The sequence below is a fragment of the Ammodytes marinus genome (genome assembly GCF_949987685.1).
Source record: "Ammodytes marinus genome assembly, chromosome: 16".
Lineage (NCBI taxonomy): Eukaryota > Metazoa > Chordata > Actinopteri > Uranoscopiformes > Ammodytidae > Ammodytes > Ammodytes marinus.
Genome location: NC_137220.1, coordinates 7,049,882 through 7,069,022, shown reverse-complemented (window position 1 = coordinate 7,069,022; position 19,141 = coordinate 7,049,882). Strand labels below are relative to the sequence as shown.

The following is a 19,141-nucleotide window of genomic DNA, read 5'->3' as shown; positions in this document are numbered from 1 at the left end:
TCCTTTGTCAGCTGATCATCCTGGCCAATGGCGGCCCAGACGGTCTGGTTTTCATTATGAGGAACTACAACTACGAGAAGCTCCTGTGGACCACCAGCCGCGTTCTCAAAGTGCTGTCCGTCTGTCCTAGCAACAAGCCAGCAATAGTGGAGTCTGGTATGTCCAAACATCGCTGAACATGAATGTAGATAGAACATCAGTGTAGATGTTTGTAAAGTATGAAACTGGATTTTTGCATTTGTGTGTCCAGGTGGCATGCAGGCATTGGGCCAACATCTCACAGGTTCCAGTCAACGTCTGATCCAGAACTGTCTGTGGACGCTCCGCAATCTGTCAGATGCAGCAACCAAACAGGTATGCATCGATTCACCCACTAGTGCTCCTACTACTACTAGCACTATACTGCCAATGCTGCTACAACTACCACTTGTATTATCACAAGCGCTGACTCGTTAGAGCTCAAAAGTGACCGCCCAGTTTTTGAGCGGCTCTGGTTCCAGAACATTTCCCCATTCAAAATCTCCATAAACATTTCAACAATCCCTTAGCCTATATCAATAGTTGTTATTCGTGGAACCAAGCCGACAAGCTGAATACCCGCAACCTTTTCTTTTTTCTTGATTTAAAAGATAATCTAAATATATATTTACATGTTTTGCTTTGCACTGGGTTGGGGCACGGTGGGACAGTTGTTTGTAGAAAAAAAAATTGCTGTCTGGAATGGATTATTGCAGCGGGAACATTTTAATTAAAGAATACATATATATATAAAAAGCAGTTGGCTGGTTTGACAGTAAAGAACTGGACCCACAGCCAACTCTGGCAAGTTAGACAGCTGGGAGAGGGCTGGTCTGGTGCCAGTGTTATTCACTCTTTGCAGCATTATCCACCACATACTGTGGGGCCCTTACATATATAATGCTATTTACATCAAAGGTATTACATAAAAAGGTTAGAGGAATGCTTCACAAGGGGGGGAAGTGGCTGCTCTGATTGGTTGTTTGTCTGGTCTGTGTGTAGGAGGGGTTGGATGGTCTGCTGCAGATCCTGGTCACCCAGCTGGGCTCAGATGATGTCAACATGTTGACCTGCGCAACCGGCATCCTGTCTAACCTGACCTGTAATAACTCCCGTAACAAGGTAACTGTGATGGTGTGGTGCTCTACATGGCCAAGTGTGTGTGTGTGGAAATCTGAAGATATCAGCTTCATGTGTTAGTTAAACATGTGATACCTATTATATATTATAAATACAGTTAATCATCTGCTATAATACTCTCCACTTCTCTCAAAAGGCTGAGAATGAGATACAATGAGCGCATCATGCACATACTTTCACCTGATCAACGTGATGGATATATAAGCAAGTTCAAGGCCCCGATGTTATGATGAAATAAACAAGTGAAAGTATGTCCCAATTGTGTGCCTACTACATTCTAACTACATACTGTTTATGGTCAGCTGTCGTATGTAGCAAAGTAAAAAAGAAAGAGTTTGATATTTGGATCGCAGGGCCAATGAACACACACACTTTTTTGATTTATCTCCACTGTATTTATTATTCTGTACATTTCTGTGTGCACTTAGTTCCACTGGAAAGGCAGTTAGTAGTTCTGAGATGAGCACTTATTTCCTCTTGTCTGTTCTGGCTCAGACTCTGGTGACTCAGTATGGCGGTGTAGAGGCATTGATCCACGCCGTGCTCCGTGCTGGGGAGAAGGAGGATGTTGCTGAGCCAGCGGTCTGCGCGCTGCGGCACCTCACCTCCCGTCACCAGGACGCCGAGCTGGCCCAGAATGCAGTGCGGCTGCACTACGGGATCCCAGCGGTCGTCAAGTTGCTGGGGCAGCCACATTACTGGCCTGTAGTAAAGGTAAGTGGAAGGATATGCACACAGACATACAGACAGACAGACAGACAGACAGACAGACAGACACACACACACACACACACACACACACACACACACACACACACACACACACACACACACACACACACACACACACACACACACACAGTCACAAGCTCAATATACCTCATAAGTCCATTTTCTACATGGTATTGGCTCTACTTTTTTGGGGGTTTTCCACTACAAAAAAGTACCTGGTTACTGGTAGCTACTTTTTTTTAAAATCCCTACTGCGTTGCGGTTCCAGGTGCCACGTAATAAACGTTCTTTGCTCATCTTAGGCAACATCTGTGTCGGATGGTTAACTCCCAGGGGAACTGAGGTATACTGAGGTATACCAGAAACGGTTTTCCCTACGTAAAAAAGAGTAACTGAACGTCGAATTTGAACTTGTTTAGTAAACATTTTGGGTAGTCTTGTCTCTACTTGTAATATGCGCTGGTCAGCAGGTGAAAAAGGTGGATGGTGTGTTTTTCTCATTCCTTGCCCTCCTTATCTCTTTAACAACACCTGTGGATACACTATTTGCTGATATAAATTCAGGGTCTTGCATTACATTCAGCGATCGGCTGGTCAGAGGCTCATTGATGTGGCGATTTAAACCAGCCTGGAGCTCAAGGTAGCTGCTGATGCTGTACCGCTCAGCCTTAGTTATCCGGATTGATCCACAAAGCTGCCTCAAAACTGTGTTCAGCTACGTCTTCGTCACGGACTGCAGATCCTCAATTTAACTTCAACAGTTGAAAGCTCACGCTGTTTGCCTTACGATGTTGGCTTCGTTTTTTTTGTCCAGATCAGCTTATGACATCAGGGCACGTATGATGATTATTCTAGAATTGGTTAATCTATCCAAATATATTTCTGAAAGATGGATCTGGTAAATGGGGAACGTGCTAATCCATGAAGACTTTCAAATATTAAACAAAACGGTGTGAAATGTAATAATATTTCCCCAGCAAAGGAAACCATATCTAGGACGTATTTGACAGTGATGGAGGAATTAATGTTTATTATTCAGGAGGACTTTGAAAGCTTTTTTCTTTTTCCTGACATATTTTTACAGGTTATTCTTATTGTATCAGTGGTAATTTAATGCACCAACGAATTGCTTAACAACCACACACAAAGACAAACAAACAACTGTGACAGCATGAAGGACATGCTTAGTAAGTAGATAAACACTGCTCAAAGCAATTATTTATTCAACAGAATCACTTCCATCTGATTAATTACACAAGCAAAACATTCAAACTTGCAAATATGCACTTCCATTAAACTTTGAGTGTTTGAGTCAAATAGTGTATTTTGCAGAAAACACCTGAGAACAGCTGGTTATCCTTCTGCAGTATGATGTAATTACATTGTGTTGCCAGCTGTAGTCTCTGGCTTCATTGCATTTTAAATTAATGAATTGCAATTAACTAATGTCTAATCTTGATGTATTTTATGCCCCTGTAAAGCACTTTGAATGGTCTTATGTCTGAATTGTGCTATATATGTAAATAAACCTGTCAAATAAGTGTTTTTACAGGTTTACAGAGCACAGGACTCTAACACCACAGACCAAGTTTCACACACAGACTGTCTGTTACTACGTTTAGGCATCAAATACTAGCTTTTATTAGGTTAGGTAAAACTCATCATTTCGGTTAATAATTAATGAAGAGGTTATATCTTGAGTCACTGCAAACTATGGTTATATTAAACCAAGACAGTGATATTTAACTGCTGCCAGAACCTGAACATAACCATAAAGAAATTTGAGACAAAATATCCTGCTGCCCATATACAGTATAATATTTGTATTAATTTTTTACTCAATTGTTTTCATTGACTGTTTAATGCAATCAGGGCATGAGAAATAAAATATTTCTGCATACGGGTTTCTTGTGCTCTGCAACAAAAGGAAGGCCCGAGCAGATTCGACAGTTTCATTGATAATAAGGCTTTAAGGGTTAGTTATATGCTGACGATGTGTCATTTATCACATACACTTTCTAGACACATTCTCACATTCTGCACTTTAGCTGAACTTAGCCTGACACTTGACCTTCAACTACATCTCATGCAACTAGCAGACGCATACTTAGCAGATCTTCTGCGTTTACTTCCACTTGATGCTTTCCAATGCATGTCAGCAAAGGTCACTCCATGCATATATATATTTTGTTGGTGTATCAGCTCACTTAAGTTGCCATAGCTTTTAGTTTCTGTTGATTCTCGCTGCACCTTTGGACAAAAGTGTTAGTGTTTTACCACACCAGCGCCGTAGCGCCCGGATTGGCCTGAGTTTCAGGGCCAATCAGAGCAGACTGGGCTTTTTTGAATGGGGGGTTTAAAGAGACAGGCTCTTAAATGGAGCATTTTAGACAGAGGCTAAAAAGAGGAGATTCATTAATGGAACTACAACAAATATAACATAATATTTGCCCGAAACCCAAATAACAATTTTAAACATGAAGATGAGCATAATATGTGACCTTCAAATCTAGAAATGTGCTTTGAGGATGGGCAACTACAGAGGTCTCATGATTGGTTAACTCTTAGATAACTCATAGACATTCACACACGCACAACCACAAAGATATACATGCAACCAGACAGTTGCCTTTGAATAGTTCACAGTGTGTGTGTGTGTGTGTGTGTGTGTGTGTGTGTGTGTGTATAATGTCGGTCGCAATCAGATCAGTTGATCCAGAAGACACTAAAAGCTTCTTCATGCTCAGTGTAGCATAACTCAGATTTTGGCATTCCGATGTGCATGTTATGCTTCACCTAAAATGTCAATTATCACACTTCATCTGCTCTGTGCACTGCTGCCCCCTGATGGTTAAGGCAGACCATCAACAAGAGAGTTTCTCTGCACTATAGTCATCAATCACAGCTTTCTCCTCAGCAGTTAATGCAGTTAGTTCCATCCATACACAGCTGTTAGATCTTTTCCTAATCAGCTTTGTGGTTTCCCTTTGATATGAGGCATCACACACTGGGTTAACATGGGTGCAGTGGATGCATTTTGTAGGATGTTACAAACATATATGGAACTGCCGCATGTTCATTTTTCTTTAAAGTTGACCCAAATAGAGCCTGGAACATCCTGTTGAGAGGGTCTTTGATCTCCGTTCTCTCCCCAGGCTACGGTTGGTCTGATCCGGAACCTGGCGCTGTGCCCAGCCAATCAGGCGCCGCTGAGGGATGCAGGTGCTATTCCACGATTGGTCAACCTGCTGCTGAAGGCTCATCAGGACACACAGAGACACGCCTCCTCTGCACAACAGACATATCAGGTCTGGAACACACACAAACATGCACACACACACACACACACACACACACACACACACACACACACACACACACACACACACACACACACACACACACACACACACACACACACACACACACACACACACACACACACACACACACACACACACACACACACACACACACACATGCATGTGTTTTTTAACAATTACAACACCACATCTTAAAGCTTGAATATGTTATCATTGTCACTGTCTTAAGCAGTAGCTTTTAGTGCTATACACTGCCTATTACTGACACACCAACATTCACCTGTTAAACAAACATGGTGTCATACCTGTGTTTCAGATACTGTGTGACTGCTGAACTATTAACCATAAACGCTGTTTGTGTAGGCCTAGTCTTGTACAGAATTAAACAATTTGAACCAAGGTCGCTGACTACTAATGTCTAGAACTGAACAAAGCAAGTAAAGCGATTTGTTATTACCAGCTGTATTCCCAACCCTGCCTACCAAGGGTACTCTTGCCAGTGGAAACGCAAGCCAGATCTTTATACCTGTTTTCCTTTTTTATTTAGAGTTAATTCTTTTGATTTTTGAAATTTTTAAATTGCGGCAGTGAGAAATTAAAAGACAAAACGTAAAAACATTAGAATTGTCGGTAGTGGTATCAGCTAGTTTATTTCCTCCTTTTATTTCTCTCTGCCTGTGTCTGTCCTGTCGTCTGTAAGCAGGATGGTGTTCGTATGGAGGAGATAGTGGAGGGCTGCACAGGAGCACTTCACATCCTGGCCAGAGACCCTATGAACAGAGGCGAGATCGCAAGCATGCAAACCATCCCACTGTTCGTACAGGTACACAGTCACACTAACATACTGTACACGCTACAACAGGAATGTGACATTGAGATAGTAGGCTGCACAAAGAAAAACAAGTGAGATGAGCATCAGTAACTGGAGCAGCCAAGTTGCGTCCTCATTCTGCAGAGTTTACAGTGGAAGTTGTTTGAGGGATGAAAGAAGGAGGTAAAGAATTTGGTTCTCATCGAAGATATTCTACTACTGTAATTCTAAGATATTTTTCTATTTAAGACATCAAATTGGTTGGGTCTGCTGTCCAGTGTGGGCATTCAGAACACATAGAACACATTGTGTCACACGATAAAGCTTGTTTGCACAACACTGACAGCTAGACAACTTACAGACAATTTAAGGTCTTCTGATAGGCCAGATCTGTGACAATATTGTGTGTGTGTGTGTGTGTGTGTGTGTGTGTGTGTGTGTGTGTGTGTGTGTGTGTGTGTGTGTGTGTGTGTGTGTGTGTGTGTGTGTGTGTGTGTGTCCAGCTACTGTATTCCTATGTGGAGAACGTGAAGCGAGTATCAGCGGGCGTCCTGTGTGAACTGGCCCTGGACAAACAGTCTGCAGAGCTCATCGATGCAGAGGGAGCTTCAGCACCACTCATGGAGCTGCTGCACTCAAACAACGAGGGAATCGGTATGTCTCTTTGCCCCTTTCCTATTTTAAAAGACTCATATCAACTCTCGAGCGCTACTTAATGCCCGAAATGTGATGTGCAAAATGATATTTATGCAGCTTTCCTGTTAAATTTGTAGCCATTTTATTGTGTAAAATAAAATATTGTATTCTTTTACGCAATCATTAGTAATTGATAAGATAAGATAAGATAGTCTTTATTGTCATTGTACAGTCACCAATACAACGAAATTGGGATTGCCAACTGAAAGTGCATTACACACACAGAAAAAACAGACAAGCAATTTAAGTTAAAAACAGTATAAAAACAAGACACAGAAACAACAAAAGAAACAAGACAAGGACAGGCAATGTCATAATAAATAAATCTAAAAGGCAGAAAGCATATTTCACTTGTGGAAAGTGAGGTAGCCTATGTGTATGTCTGTTTAATGTTTTATGTTTTATGAGAGTTGAGTGTCCTGATTGCCCAAGGAAAGAAGCTGTTAGCCAGTCTGTTGGTTGGCTAACAACAATTGGAAATTTGAAGAGAAGTTGCTAGCTATTCCCTAATTCTGTTTGGACATGATGACTGTGATGTTGCCTTCTGCCTGCAGCCACCTATGCTGCAGCGGTGTTGTTCCGAATTTCGGAGGACAAGAGTTCAGACTACAGGAAGAGAGTGTCGGTGGAGCTCACACACTCACTCTTCAAACACGACCCCGCTGTCTGGGAGTTGGTAAGACCCCTGTGTGTGTGTGTGTGTGTGTGTGTGTGTGTGTGTGTGTTTGTGTGTGTGTGTGTGTGTGTGTGTGTGTGTGTATGTGTGTGTGCGTGTGCTCATCGGAGCAGAAGTGTTGTTGTGACAGTCTAACTTTAAAGCAGCTCTAAGGAGACACTTTTAAATGTTAGACGACGTGGATCATAATAAAATGTATTTTAACAATTACAACATGACCTCAGCATGTCCTTCATTGATCACAACATTACAATACAATGGTACGTTCGAAAGATTACGTATTATCTGATACGTTTCAATCCAACGTATCAGAGCACAGTGTTAAGTCAACTTAAGTCAAATCTTCTCATCACAATAAACAGTCATTCCATAAGGAGTAACACTTGGTCCTGTCCTGGGTCCACTACAGTTTAGTCATGATGATATCAATGCATTCAAAGAACTGACGAACAACAACATTCTCTCTTTTTTTCCATAAACAATCTTTTTTTTTAGATATCAAACATTCAAACATTTCTAACCCCCACCCACCCCGCACCCCAAACAATCCTTGGACATATTGAAATGACATAGAAATAAATAAAAAACATATTTGAAAAAAAGTACACGACAATGCCGGCCAAATACATCACACGTACATACATTCATAAAAAGCTTAAAAGGAGTAGCGGACAGGGTTATAACATTCTCTCTCTTAAAGAATATTGATGAGGTCATGTTAACGTTCATGACTGTTGCCACCAAAGTAAATATAGCCATTAGAATGATGGTGTTGTTTGACCTTCGAACAAGTCAAGGTGAAATTGTAGCTGCTGTGCATCATAGCCGGGCTGAGCATTTTGAGGAAGAAAAGGAAGAAGCAGAGGATGCAGAAGATGGAGAGGAGAGGCAGATTAACAGAAACACAGCAGCAACACAAAGACCCAAAGACTTTGAAGAATAACCCACAATTCCCTCACAGGGAAAAAAGTGTTCTGCCAATGGCGCTTTGCAGACACTTGATAGCTAATTAGCTGGTGAGCTTCAGAATATCAAACTATATATTTACATACCTGCAAATATCACTTTAGTCCGTTTAGATTATGTTTTGGTCCTTACTCCTAAATAACACTGCTAACAACAAACTGTCTGCTCATGACTTGTAAGATTAAATGTTGGTCCCCTGTCAGGGCTCAGGCTGCCAGCTGCTGTCTGCGAAACACCGTCTGTGAACGCTCACACAGTCCTGAGAGAGGGTCTGATTAGTCATACCCGTGAAGACACCAGTGGTTTATAGGGGCTTTGATAATTTTTAGTTGAACATCCTTCATCGCACAAGTAAAGAAAATGAAGATGAAGGGGTTTCAACTGCGTTAAAAAAGCTGAACAATGCAGCCAGCTCATTGAGACCAGCATCTGTTTATTTTGTCAGACTGTAAAGCACACACAGCCATACATACACTCACCTGCACAAACACTTCCAGTTCTAAAAAATCTTACACATACATGGTGATTAAATTCACTCCCATGCACGCGTACACACACACACACACACACACACACACACACACACACACACACACACACACACACACACACACACACACACACACACACACACACACACACACACACACACACACACACACACACACACACACACACACACACACACACACACACACACACACACACACACACACACACACACACACACACTTTACCGCCTCGCCCATCTGTTGTCTGTCCTTTACTAAGCTTACTTTGAAGTATTTCTTCAGATAATTCAAGAGTATACAAGTCTTTCAAAGTTCACTTTTTCATCCACTTGTGTTTCCATCTGTGAGCAATTGCAGCATCTCCCCCGTGATAAATACTGCAATGACCTGTCTGCTTTAGAATGAAACAATGTTGCCATAACCATTTACAATGTCATTGTCTCTGTCTGTCTCTCTCCAGGCCCATACAGCAGTTCCTATGGAGCCTGCATACTTAACTGATGGTGAGTACTTATCCTTTGATTCACAGGGAAATACTCCCAAAACACTGCAACTACAAATACACAGATTTCACATTTCTGTCTCAAGGGCTCAGTATACAATGGCCAACAAAGGTGAGTGAATTGGGTTTGTTGTGACTCAAAGTAGACCCTTGGGGCATTGAGCAAAGACCGAACAATTTGCTAACCTTGGGCCTGTGCAAACCCCATCCAGCAACCGCTACTTCCCTTGTACAGTCCAATGCATTTTAAAATCCTTAGTGTAGCATACTTTTACAATATCCGCTTTTCTATAAAAACAGCAGAATCATGGTATGTCTCAACCAAGGCAAGTAGCCTGATCAAATCATGTAAATGAGCCATGATGTTCTTCTTATACTAATATAGTAAGATAGATGAGATGTATATTCATTGGTACACTGAATACATCGCTTTGCCTAGGCTTATTTTTTTACATGCCGGGGCCTATGTGTATTAAAACTTGATTTGTTTCAGCACACAATGTATGGTCAGGTAGCAGATCATGAGGAGTGATCACTTACTTTGACAAAAAAAAAAAGTGTTTTGGATTACAATGACTGAGTGAATTTTGGCTAGGTGCCATCTAAAGGCCCGAAAAAAAGTCATGATGAGTTGAGTCTGGCTGAAGTACTTCTAATAAGGGTTGCTAAAAGTTCTGAATAAAGTATCAATACTAAAGTAAAATATACTGCTGATGGTATCTGCTCATTGTGTTAGTCCGGGCTGGCTAAAAATGACAAGACATCTTGAGGAGAAATAAAAAAATTTAAAATAAATATTTTATAAAAGCTGCATTATTTTTGGACTACCGTATTTAGCTACCTTCCTCAACTGCTGTCCTCCATCCAACACAAATCCTATTTTTGCCTCCCTCAACACGCATGCACACACACACACACACACACACACACACACACACACACACACACACACACACACACACACACACACACACACACACACACACACACACACACACACACACACACACACACACACACACACACACACACACAGACTTTAAAACTTCACAATAGGTGGTAAGATCTTCAAAGAAAGAAAGCTCATTAGACAGAAGCCCCAGGAGGGAATGGAGTTGTCACCACGGCAGCAATCACTCCACACACTATAAACACAACAACATTATGTTAAAACAAAGCTGGGCATCAACACACACAACCATCACCCAGCCCATACACCCGAGAGCTCATATTAGTATTCCTGTCATATACACACACACACACACACACACACACACAGACACACACACACACATGCACACACGCACACACAAATGTCATCAGACAGTCATGCAGGTAGAATCCCTGCTGTTGAAAGAATAGACTTGGGCCACAGAGCTGCTGCAGTGCTTGTATGTGCTTGTATGTGCGTGTGTGTGTGTGTGTGTCTGTGTGTGTGTGTGTGTGTGTGATATCGTGCTGCGCAAAGACAGCCTTTGGAAAGGCCGTATGGAATAGGAACAGGAGGGCTGGATTAGCAAATAATTTCCAACACCTTTTTGTTTTCGGGTGATAAATGAACTATGAATATTTGGTTGAAATTATTATTTTATCAGTGATTCCCCTTTCACAAATTCACTCATCATGGCTGATTTGTGCATGTAAACAATATCTGGTAACTTCTGAAAGATAATAGTAAATAATTTTTCGGTTTCGGTAAGGTTACCCTGATATAGTTGACAGGTCAATATGTTAAATGCATTCTTGCAAACTGTTGAAATTTTTTGAGCTAGCCAGAATTAGATTTTCATGCATATGTGACAATTGTTTAGCAATTAGCATGAAATAATATATATTATATTTATATCAAGATCACGGCATAGCTGGACAAGAGTTCTTCTGCTTCGTTCATCTCATTGCATTTAAATCCATTCATTATAATATAGAGAAATAGGTCTCGTTAAAGAAAAAGAGCACCAAGCCCAACCCTGAGGACCCTGCATACATTTTTTTTATTTTAAATTAATATTTTTATGGAAAATCCATGTGTCTTTCTTCAATAGATTTTAATTCATCAGACCCAGTGTCTCCAAATTATTTGTTCACACAAAATTCCTCATATTTAGCCTCTTCATTTTCCTCTCAAAGTGCACCAGATTCATAGCCTGGAAATCCTGACCCTGATATCTTGAACGATAGAGGGTCTGGCGACGATCAATAGTAATTTCCAACTCTAGGGGCGGCTCCTACTCGTGCATTTCAAATGCCACTGCACGCAGTTGGATAGCACTACAACCAATCAGAGCGATGCACAAGTGACGTAAGCCCCGTTCGTTTAGCGAACAGCTGTTAAACTGTTCAATTAAACGTTTGCCGTTGTCGGTCGGCAAAACAGAACATTCCACTTACTTGCTAGTGAAAGCTATGAGTCCCGTCTTCCAATTCGTTAAGGGTCGAGGCCAAAGCAGTCTCAAACTCACACAACATATCCGCAGCCATCTTTGATGTTTACTATCACAGCTTCGACGTCGCATGCACGTCACTGTCGTCATCCGGTTACGTCCTCCCCAGAGCACCATATAAAGGGCTCTGGCGCGCCCATATTAGATAGAACCAATTGAAACGTTATACCAGATTTCTGGTAGTCTTGATAAGCTTCAACGGAGCGTCTCCAGACCAACAGGCGCAGCAAATTTAATTTGCCAGCGCCTAGTGGCAGGTCTGGGAATGCCAGGCTACCAGATTCATGCATTTCACTTTAAAAAGGTGAAAAGAAAATCTCCCGGGGGGGCATACCCCGGACCCCCCTAAGAGGGTCTGGTTCTCCACTGGCTACTATTTTCCTCCATCAGGACATTGGAGGCTCTAGCAAAAAAACAATGGGTGTGTGAATGACATTTAACTAGTCAATCATTTGGGAAAGTCTGTCTGCCTATCTTTCTCACTCACACACTCAGCCACTACTATCCATGCTTAAAGGAAGCAGGATTAAAACACTGGATTAAGATGCTAAAATGTATTAAAAAATGTGTTTAAAAACGCACAATTTTTTTTATAATGTTTCAAAAATATATTGAAATTTGTAAAATAATTAAAAGATCTTTCAGAACACAGGGATTTAGAAGAAATTTGTTCTCTGAGGGGGGGCTCACTCTCTCACACTTTGAAAACCCCTGGGCTATATGATAAATGGAATTGTTCCTAAAATTGACCCTTGACGGACCCCTGTTGGACAGATAACAGGAGTGGAACACTTGTCACCCACTTTTGTACATTGTTTCCTGCTGTTTAGATAGGACTCAAGTAAGGTCATGGCGTCTGCAGACATTGATAGAACATGTCACCAATATGTTCGTGTAAAGTGCATTTGTAAAAGACATTTGTTTGATAAGGTTTTGTCTTTCTCCTGTGTCTCAGAGTTAGACGGCTCTTACCCGGCCTATGGCTACTCTGATATGCCTCTGGACACCATGCCACTGGACCCAGACATGCACGAGCAATACATGCCTGACATGGGCTATGACCTAAGACAGGCTTACCCTGAACCACTCTAACAGGTAAACACACACACACAATACACCTAACAGCTTCTGGGAATGGGCAGCAGTATTATTTCATTTCCTCCTGGGCCTTCTCACCAGAGGATCTCTCTCAGAAATTCTATGCGAACGGATGAATTTGTTGCCAGGCAAGAAAACAGTTTGACCAAGTATTTCCCACACAAAGATTTCAAGTGACATCCACCATGCTAATTGGTTAGCGATAGAGGTGAAATGTTACGCTAACCATGTCCTGATGTAAGCTTTGTACTTGATACTTACACATAAGATAGTTCAGATTCTGTTATTATATGAATGAATGAACTTACATCCCAAAATATCGAACTGTTCCTTTAGGATAGGTTTCACCATTTTAAACCTTTTTGGTGTGCAGAGAGACACAGAGAGACAGAGAGAGAGAGAGATCGATATTTAATTTTATTTATTTATTTATTTATTTTTCTGTTTCTTGTTGCAGGAGAATGAAACCAAAATGGGAAGGAAAAGTAAAAGAATGACCAAATCACAGTGTGAAAGACTGAAGGAACGATGGGAGGAGGAAGGAGACCGGAGATTTTAATCACAAAAGGGAATCAGCCCTTTCTAATGGGTGGGGGGGAAAATCCCATGTGCCACCAATCAAGAACTTTTAAAAGAAGTTGCTTAAGAAAAAGAGGTTTATTGTTGCTGTAAATTAAAATGTAATTTGTTATAATGTTTTACTTTGGTGTGTGTGTGTGTGTGTGTGTGTGTGTGTGTGTGTGAGCGTACGTGAATGTGTGTTAGGGTGGTCTGAACTTTTAGGGAAGCAATCAAATTAGGCAAGAATTTTAGGCAGTTTGGGATGAGCGGGACAAGCAGGATGTGCTTCACCAAACTCAACTGATAATCCTTATGTTTTAGCACTTCATCTGTAAAGGATTTACGAATCGAACGCATATCTGAATCTGCTGAAATGTTGCAACGTCCATGGTACAAGTGTGACAGTGTCAGTTATGCAAATGCCTGTTGTAATATTAGTTGTCATTTACAGGAATTATTCACATGTGGATATCTCATGGGAAAAACCCACTGAAGTCACATTTTGTTATGGTTAACTAACTATAACCCTTTACTGACATCATAGAAGCACTCACCATGAAAACTATTTACAACTGTGAGTTCTTAATTGCGTAATATGCAGCACTTAACAGGAACATGACTCCTCCCCCGTTGGCAAATACTGCCAACATCCAGTGTCCTAGCCCTGTATCCCAGCCTGTAGCTGCTGTGTTCTCGATGTGTTTTCCTCTGTGTATTGAAGAGTGCACATGTCCCAGGGTGTGTCCATGTTTGGTTGTTGCATGGTAGTATGTTGTGTACTCCTTGAGATATTCTCTACCCTTTACATATTGAGAAAAATATGATATCTGGTTTGACAAGCCATTTTTGGATTATGGCAGCCATTCGGGGAAAAAAAAAACTCATTGTGGAACTGGACTACAAAAAAAATCCCCGCCGTGTCCCAGCCTGGCGTTCACCAAGTGGACATTCTGTTCAGATTTTCACAGGGAAATGACTACAAATCCCTTTGGCATCGGACTATAAATCCCAACATTTCCCACTGCATAACCTGGTAGAGCCGACACATCTTCAGTGGAAGGACCGCAGCTCTCTGATCAGCTTGTATAATATACAACAGTGCTTACATCATGCTTAGACATGATGACAAAGGACTTTTGTACTAGTGGTGTGCCAAACATATAGCCTGGAAATCCAGACCCACATCTAGAACCATAGGGTCTGGCGATGAGAGATAGACCTTCCCAACTCAAGGGGCGGCATCACAACTACGACTACGCATGCGCAGCACTGTCGTCATCCGGTTACTCCTGCCCTTATCAGATAGTACGATTTGATTGGTAGCTCCGAATTTTCTGACATGGTGAATGAGCTCCAATGGTTCCTCTCCCAGAGTAAGCAGCGGAGCGTATTTAAATTTAAACGGCGAGTCTGGATTTCCAGGATACTAAACATAGTGATGTGCCAAACATAGAAATCTGTAATTATTAGTAGAGGGGTGGGGCCCTGCCATCTTTGATATGATATAATACTTGCTGCTGCTTACAGCATGTAGTAAATTATTCTACCTTTGATTGGTGTGCGGCACCGTTTCTACCGAACCATTGCATCATATAGTCCAAATGGTCTGCATTAAAGTGCGTCTGTAGTTGAACTGTGGACATCGTGGACATTTGGGGCAAATAAAAAATCTGTGCAAGAGGGGTTTCTGAATAGCACCAACAGCAGCTTTTAGCCCAGGATGTTAAGAATGTTAAAAAAGCACAACTATAGTAACCAGTTGCTGGTGAAATCTACCACAGCTATACTGTTCCTGAATCTGAACATGATTAAATTTTGTTATTTTCACCTGTTTTTGGTTGAAATTTATTCTGCTTGCATGGAGGACGATAGTTATTTGTGCCTAATTTGAAGACAAATCAATAGAGTAACGATGTAGCTCAATGTACAGTCAATCTTAGCATCCCTACAGCTGTCTAGCGTGCAGAAAACATTGTCTTGTTGTAAAAGGTTGTCTGTCATTGCTGCTGTCTGAGGAAACGCTCTGCTGCACCCCTTCATGAGACTAATGACAGTGCTGTTTGGTATGCACTGGTCTACACTGCTCTCTGCTGGACAACACTGAAATACAACACACCTTTTCTACTTATCTTGTCTTATTTTTTTCGCTCTGGACATTGGCTCGTTCATTTCTTCTTATAAAATGTCTGAATTTCAACTTTCTCTTTCTCCCCATCACAATATGGCGCTTATTTCTGTTTGCCAGTGCTGAGATATCTTCTACTCAATGAGCAATTTTAATAGCTGGCTCCCTCTGAAAATTGACATTACCAAACAGTAATGTTTCAGAAATGTTTTGTTTTGTTTTTACTTAAAGGTGCACTATGCATTTTCAGTGGAGGTGGATTTGTTTACATTTGCAGAGCCCACAGACAGCTTACAAAACACATTTTCTCTACATGTAATTCTTAGTATTGAATAATTCTATCATCATAAATCAAAACTGATTTGTTTTGAGGCACCTGGCACGTAATGTAAGACTAGTATGTTTGTGAACAAAACAGTGGGCCCTGCTCCTGTAAACAACAAAAGTGAAACAGTAACTTTTAAGGTAACTTTCTAACTTCAAACACCCAAAGTTACACAGCGCACCTTTAACCTTTATTTATACAGGTTATCTCATTCAGACATTGTTTCTAATTCTCATGGTCTGGGCGTGGACATTTTGATAACTAACATACTTTCACCCCTTTTTTCTCCTTATTTTTTTTTACATAAAAGGTAATTAGTTCATCTGTCACCATGTCTATTACTCCAGAGTCATATCTTATAAACTACATTGCGTTAAAATATTCAATAATAATAATATTAATTTGCTGTGGATATTAATAGTCACCAGAACATGATTCCAATTGGTATATCTATTACATTATTATTAGGTGCTACTTAAAGGTGCTACGAGGAACTTTTAAATATTTCTGAAACAGTCGTTTTTTTCATAAATGACATGTGAAAGCAAACGAGACCATCAGTGCAAAGAATGCTATTTTTATATAATTTTTCTGAATGCCTTTGTCATGGGTGCGCTCACCCAGGAACAACAAAAACACTAACGCTTTTGTCCAAAGGGGGTGCAAGAATAAAAAAAAAAAAACTGAAAGTTCCTTGAAGCACCTTTACAGTAATCAGGAAAGAACTTTTAGCATTAGTCAATTGCAATATTTTTCCATGAAAATTGCTTTGGACAATTTTTTTGTCCCCTAGGGAATGATAAGTAATGATTGTTTTGAATTACATCACATGAAATAGCTCTAATGGGAATGACATTTTCGATTTAATATAATTCCCTGTTACTGCAAACATGTTTCCAAGAAAAACGATTAATTTTGGGCACTCCATAATATTCCCACATTCACAACACACACAATTTAATCATAGGATGCTCTAGGGAAAAAAAAGCTTCATTATTTTGTTTAATCTGAACACTTCAGTATGGTAGTTGACTGTGAAATGACTTACTTCTTGTGTGATTTAGGTACAGTCATTCATTCGTCCACAAGATGGTGCACAGAACCTACCAAAGATAGCCTCCGCATAGAAACACTGACTGCGTGTATCGCTTAAAAATGGGCACATAAATTAAATACAATTAAGTTATATTTGATAGCCTTGATCTCAACAGACTTAATATTGTCTTATAAATAAAATAGATTATTTAAAACAGAACCATTTTAGTGGATTGAACCCAACGTCAAAATGCTACATGAAACCTACTTAACCCATCTGAAATGTAGTTTAAAGTTCACACATAGGGTGTGCCTGTGGTGTTGTGGGTAGAGCGTGTACCATTGAGACTCAGTCCTTATTGCAGCGGACCCGGGTTGGACTCTTTGCCCGGGCAACTCTGTTCACTGCAAGGCATCCCCCCATCTCCACTCTGTACTTCAACTGTGAAACAATGCTGAAAATGCCTAAAAAATATCTTACAAAAGGGTCACACATATTGCATACTGGCAGCAGTGCATGCAAGTAGAGCATCCATCTTCAAAATAGAGAATGCAGAATCAATAGAGAAAAATGATACTATCAGAGTAGTATATGAATAGTTCCCATAAAATTACAGTCAACGCTTGAACAGTAAACTTTTTCGAAATAATTATTTAATTAATTCAAATACACATTATGTTTGAATTTTGAAACAGGTAAGTAGTTCAAAGACAAAGCATTTTCTTATGTATTTTGGTGCACACAACAGAGCAACATAGAGAGGATAGCCTCACATTCTCAAACCTGAAACACTGTCTTGAAAACAGAGATACAGACTTAATACATGTTAAATAGCCGAGCAAATATAAATAAACATGTAACATTATAGCAGCATAATAAAAAATTATAAACAAATAGTGGCAACATAATGTAATCTTTTGATAGGTGTATCTGCACATAATATTGTGTAAAATAAATAACTTGTGTCACATCAATTAATATCTCAGTTAAAATTGGAAAAGATAACCCTAACTTCTGTAGTGCACTAGTACATTCTGATATTACTATGTACTCATTAATACCCAAAATTGCTCCTAAAGTGGAGAAAGTAAGCTACCTAGCTACACGTTAGCCTCAAAACATCAATTAACAATAACAAAACTAAAGTAACACTGACCCTTCGTTCCAAATCACATACTTTTTTCTTTTTACTACACTACATACTAAAGTACAGAAAAGTTTTAGGGCACAGGAGAGAACAAAAATCAGATAAGGAAGATTTTTTTTTGTTATGTCGAGAAATGTCAAGAATAAAGACGAATACACAACAATTCAATTGGAGTTAGTGGGGCATTTATATATTTTCAGCATACTATAATTGATGTGTATGTATTGGGACATCCTAAATCTTTTTCTGGTATACTAAATAGTATGGAAGTAGGCTATGGGGATTGGAACGCAGGGACAATGTCCTATTGCCTTTTCATTGTCTGAACTTCTGCCACAGGTATAGAATGTGAAATGCCGGTGTTTGACCACTGGCTGGAGCCACAACACTGAATATCTGAATACTGGTTTGTTTGACTTGCCCATGCATTCCAATACCCATACTTCCCTGCTATGGTAAGAAAAAGATAAACGATGTCCCAATTCTTGTTGTCAGATGCAGCATGCTTAAAAATACCTGGATGCCTTACTACATCCGGTGGAGATTTTTAGTGTTGAAATCAGCAGGCTATTTGGGCGATTCCGACCCACAATCCAGTGCACACCTGAAGATACGTCACATCGACAGAGCCTCCATATGAAAACAATCGGGGATGCGACGGATATATATGCAAGAGGCAAGATCAAGGCTTAATGTTAAGATGAAATAAATAGGTAAACTGTTGTCCCAATTGTAGCATACTGCATGCTAACTAGATTATTTTTATGATCAGCTGTAGTATGTAGAATAGAAAAAGAGAGTAGCCTACGCAATTTGGAACACAGGGACAGTCTTCAAGAGCTTCTTATTCCAATATGCTCTCAGTAAGATAATAAGGGTATAGGACACTCCCAGGTTTGTTTTTGTAGCTTAGTGGTTTATGCCGCATACAATTGGAACCACAGCTTTCCTAGTTCAAATCCCCCCAGACATTTGTAGTCATCCGTGTGTCTCTCTGTCTCTGCCATTCATTTTAATAGAATTTTTTTCCAT

At 40.3% G+C, this 19,141-nt stretch overlaps 1 protein-coding gene across 1 annotated transcript in view; it reads left to right on the top strand.

The window, feature by feature from the left end:
- Positions 1-12,909, top strand: part of LOC307262993 (junction plakoglobin-like) — a gene marked incomplete at both ends in the record, with an annotated part of 47,930 nt that extends 35,021 nt beyond the window's left edge. Inside the window, 10 exons of the mRNA XM_080044012.1 lie at positions 12-156; positions 251-354; positions 1,021-1,140; positions 1,654-1,872; positions 5,046-5,198; positions 5,917-6,036; positions 6,528-6,678; positions 7,275-7,396; positions 9,335-9,377; positions 12,773-12,909. Coding sequence (XP_079900138.1) covers positions 12-156; positions 251-354; positions 1,021-1,140; positions 1,654-1,872; positions 5,046-5,198; positions 5,917-6,036; positions 6,528-6,678; positions 7,275-7,396; positions 9,335-9,377; positions 12,773-12,909 — 1,314 coding nt within the window. The remainder of the gene's footprint in view (positions 1-11; positions 157-250; positions 355-1,020; positions 1,141-1,653; positions 1,873-5,045; positions 5,199-5,916; positions 6,037-6,527; positions 6,679-7,274; positions 7,397-9,334; positions 9,378-12,772) is intronic.
- Positions 12,910-19,141: the final 6,232 nt, after the last annotated feature.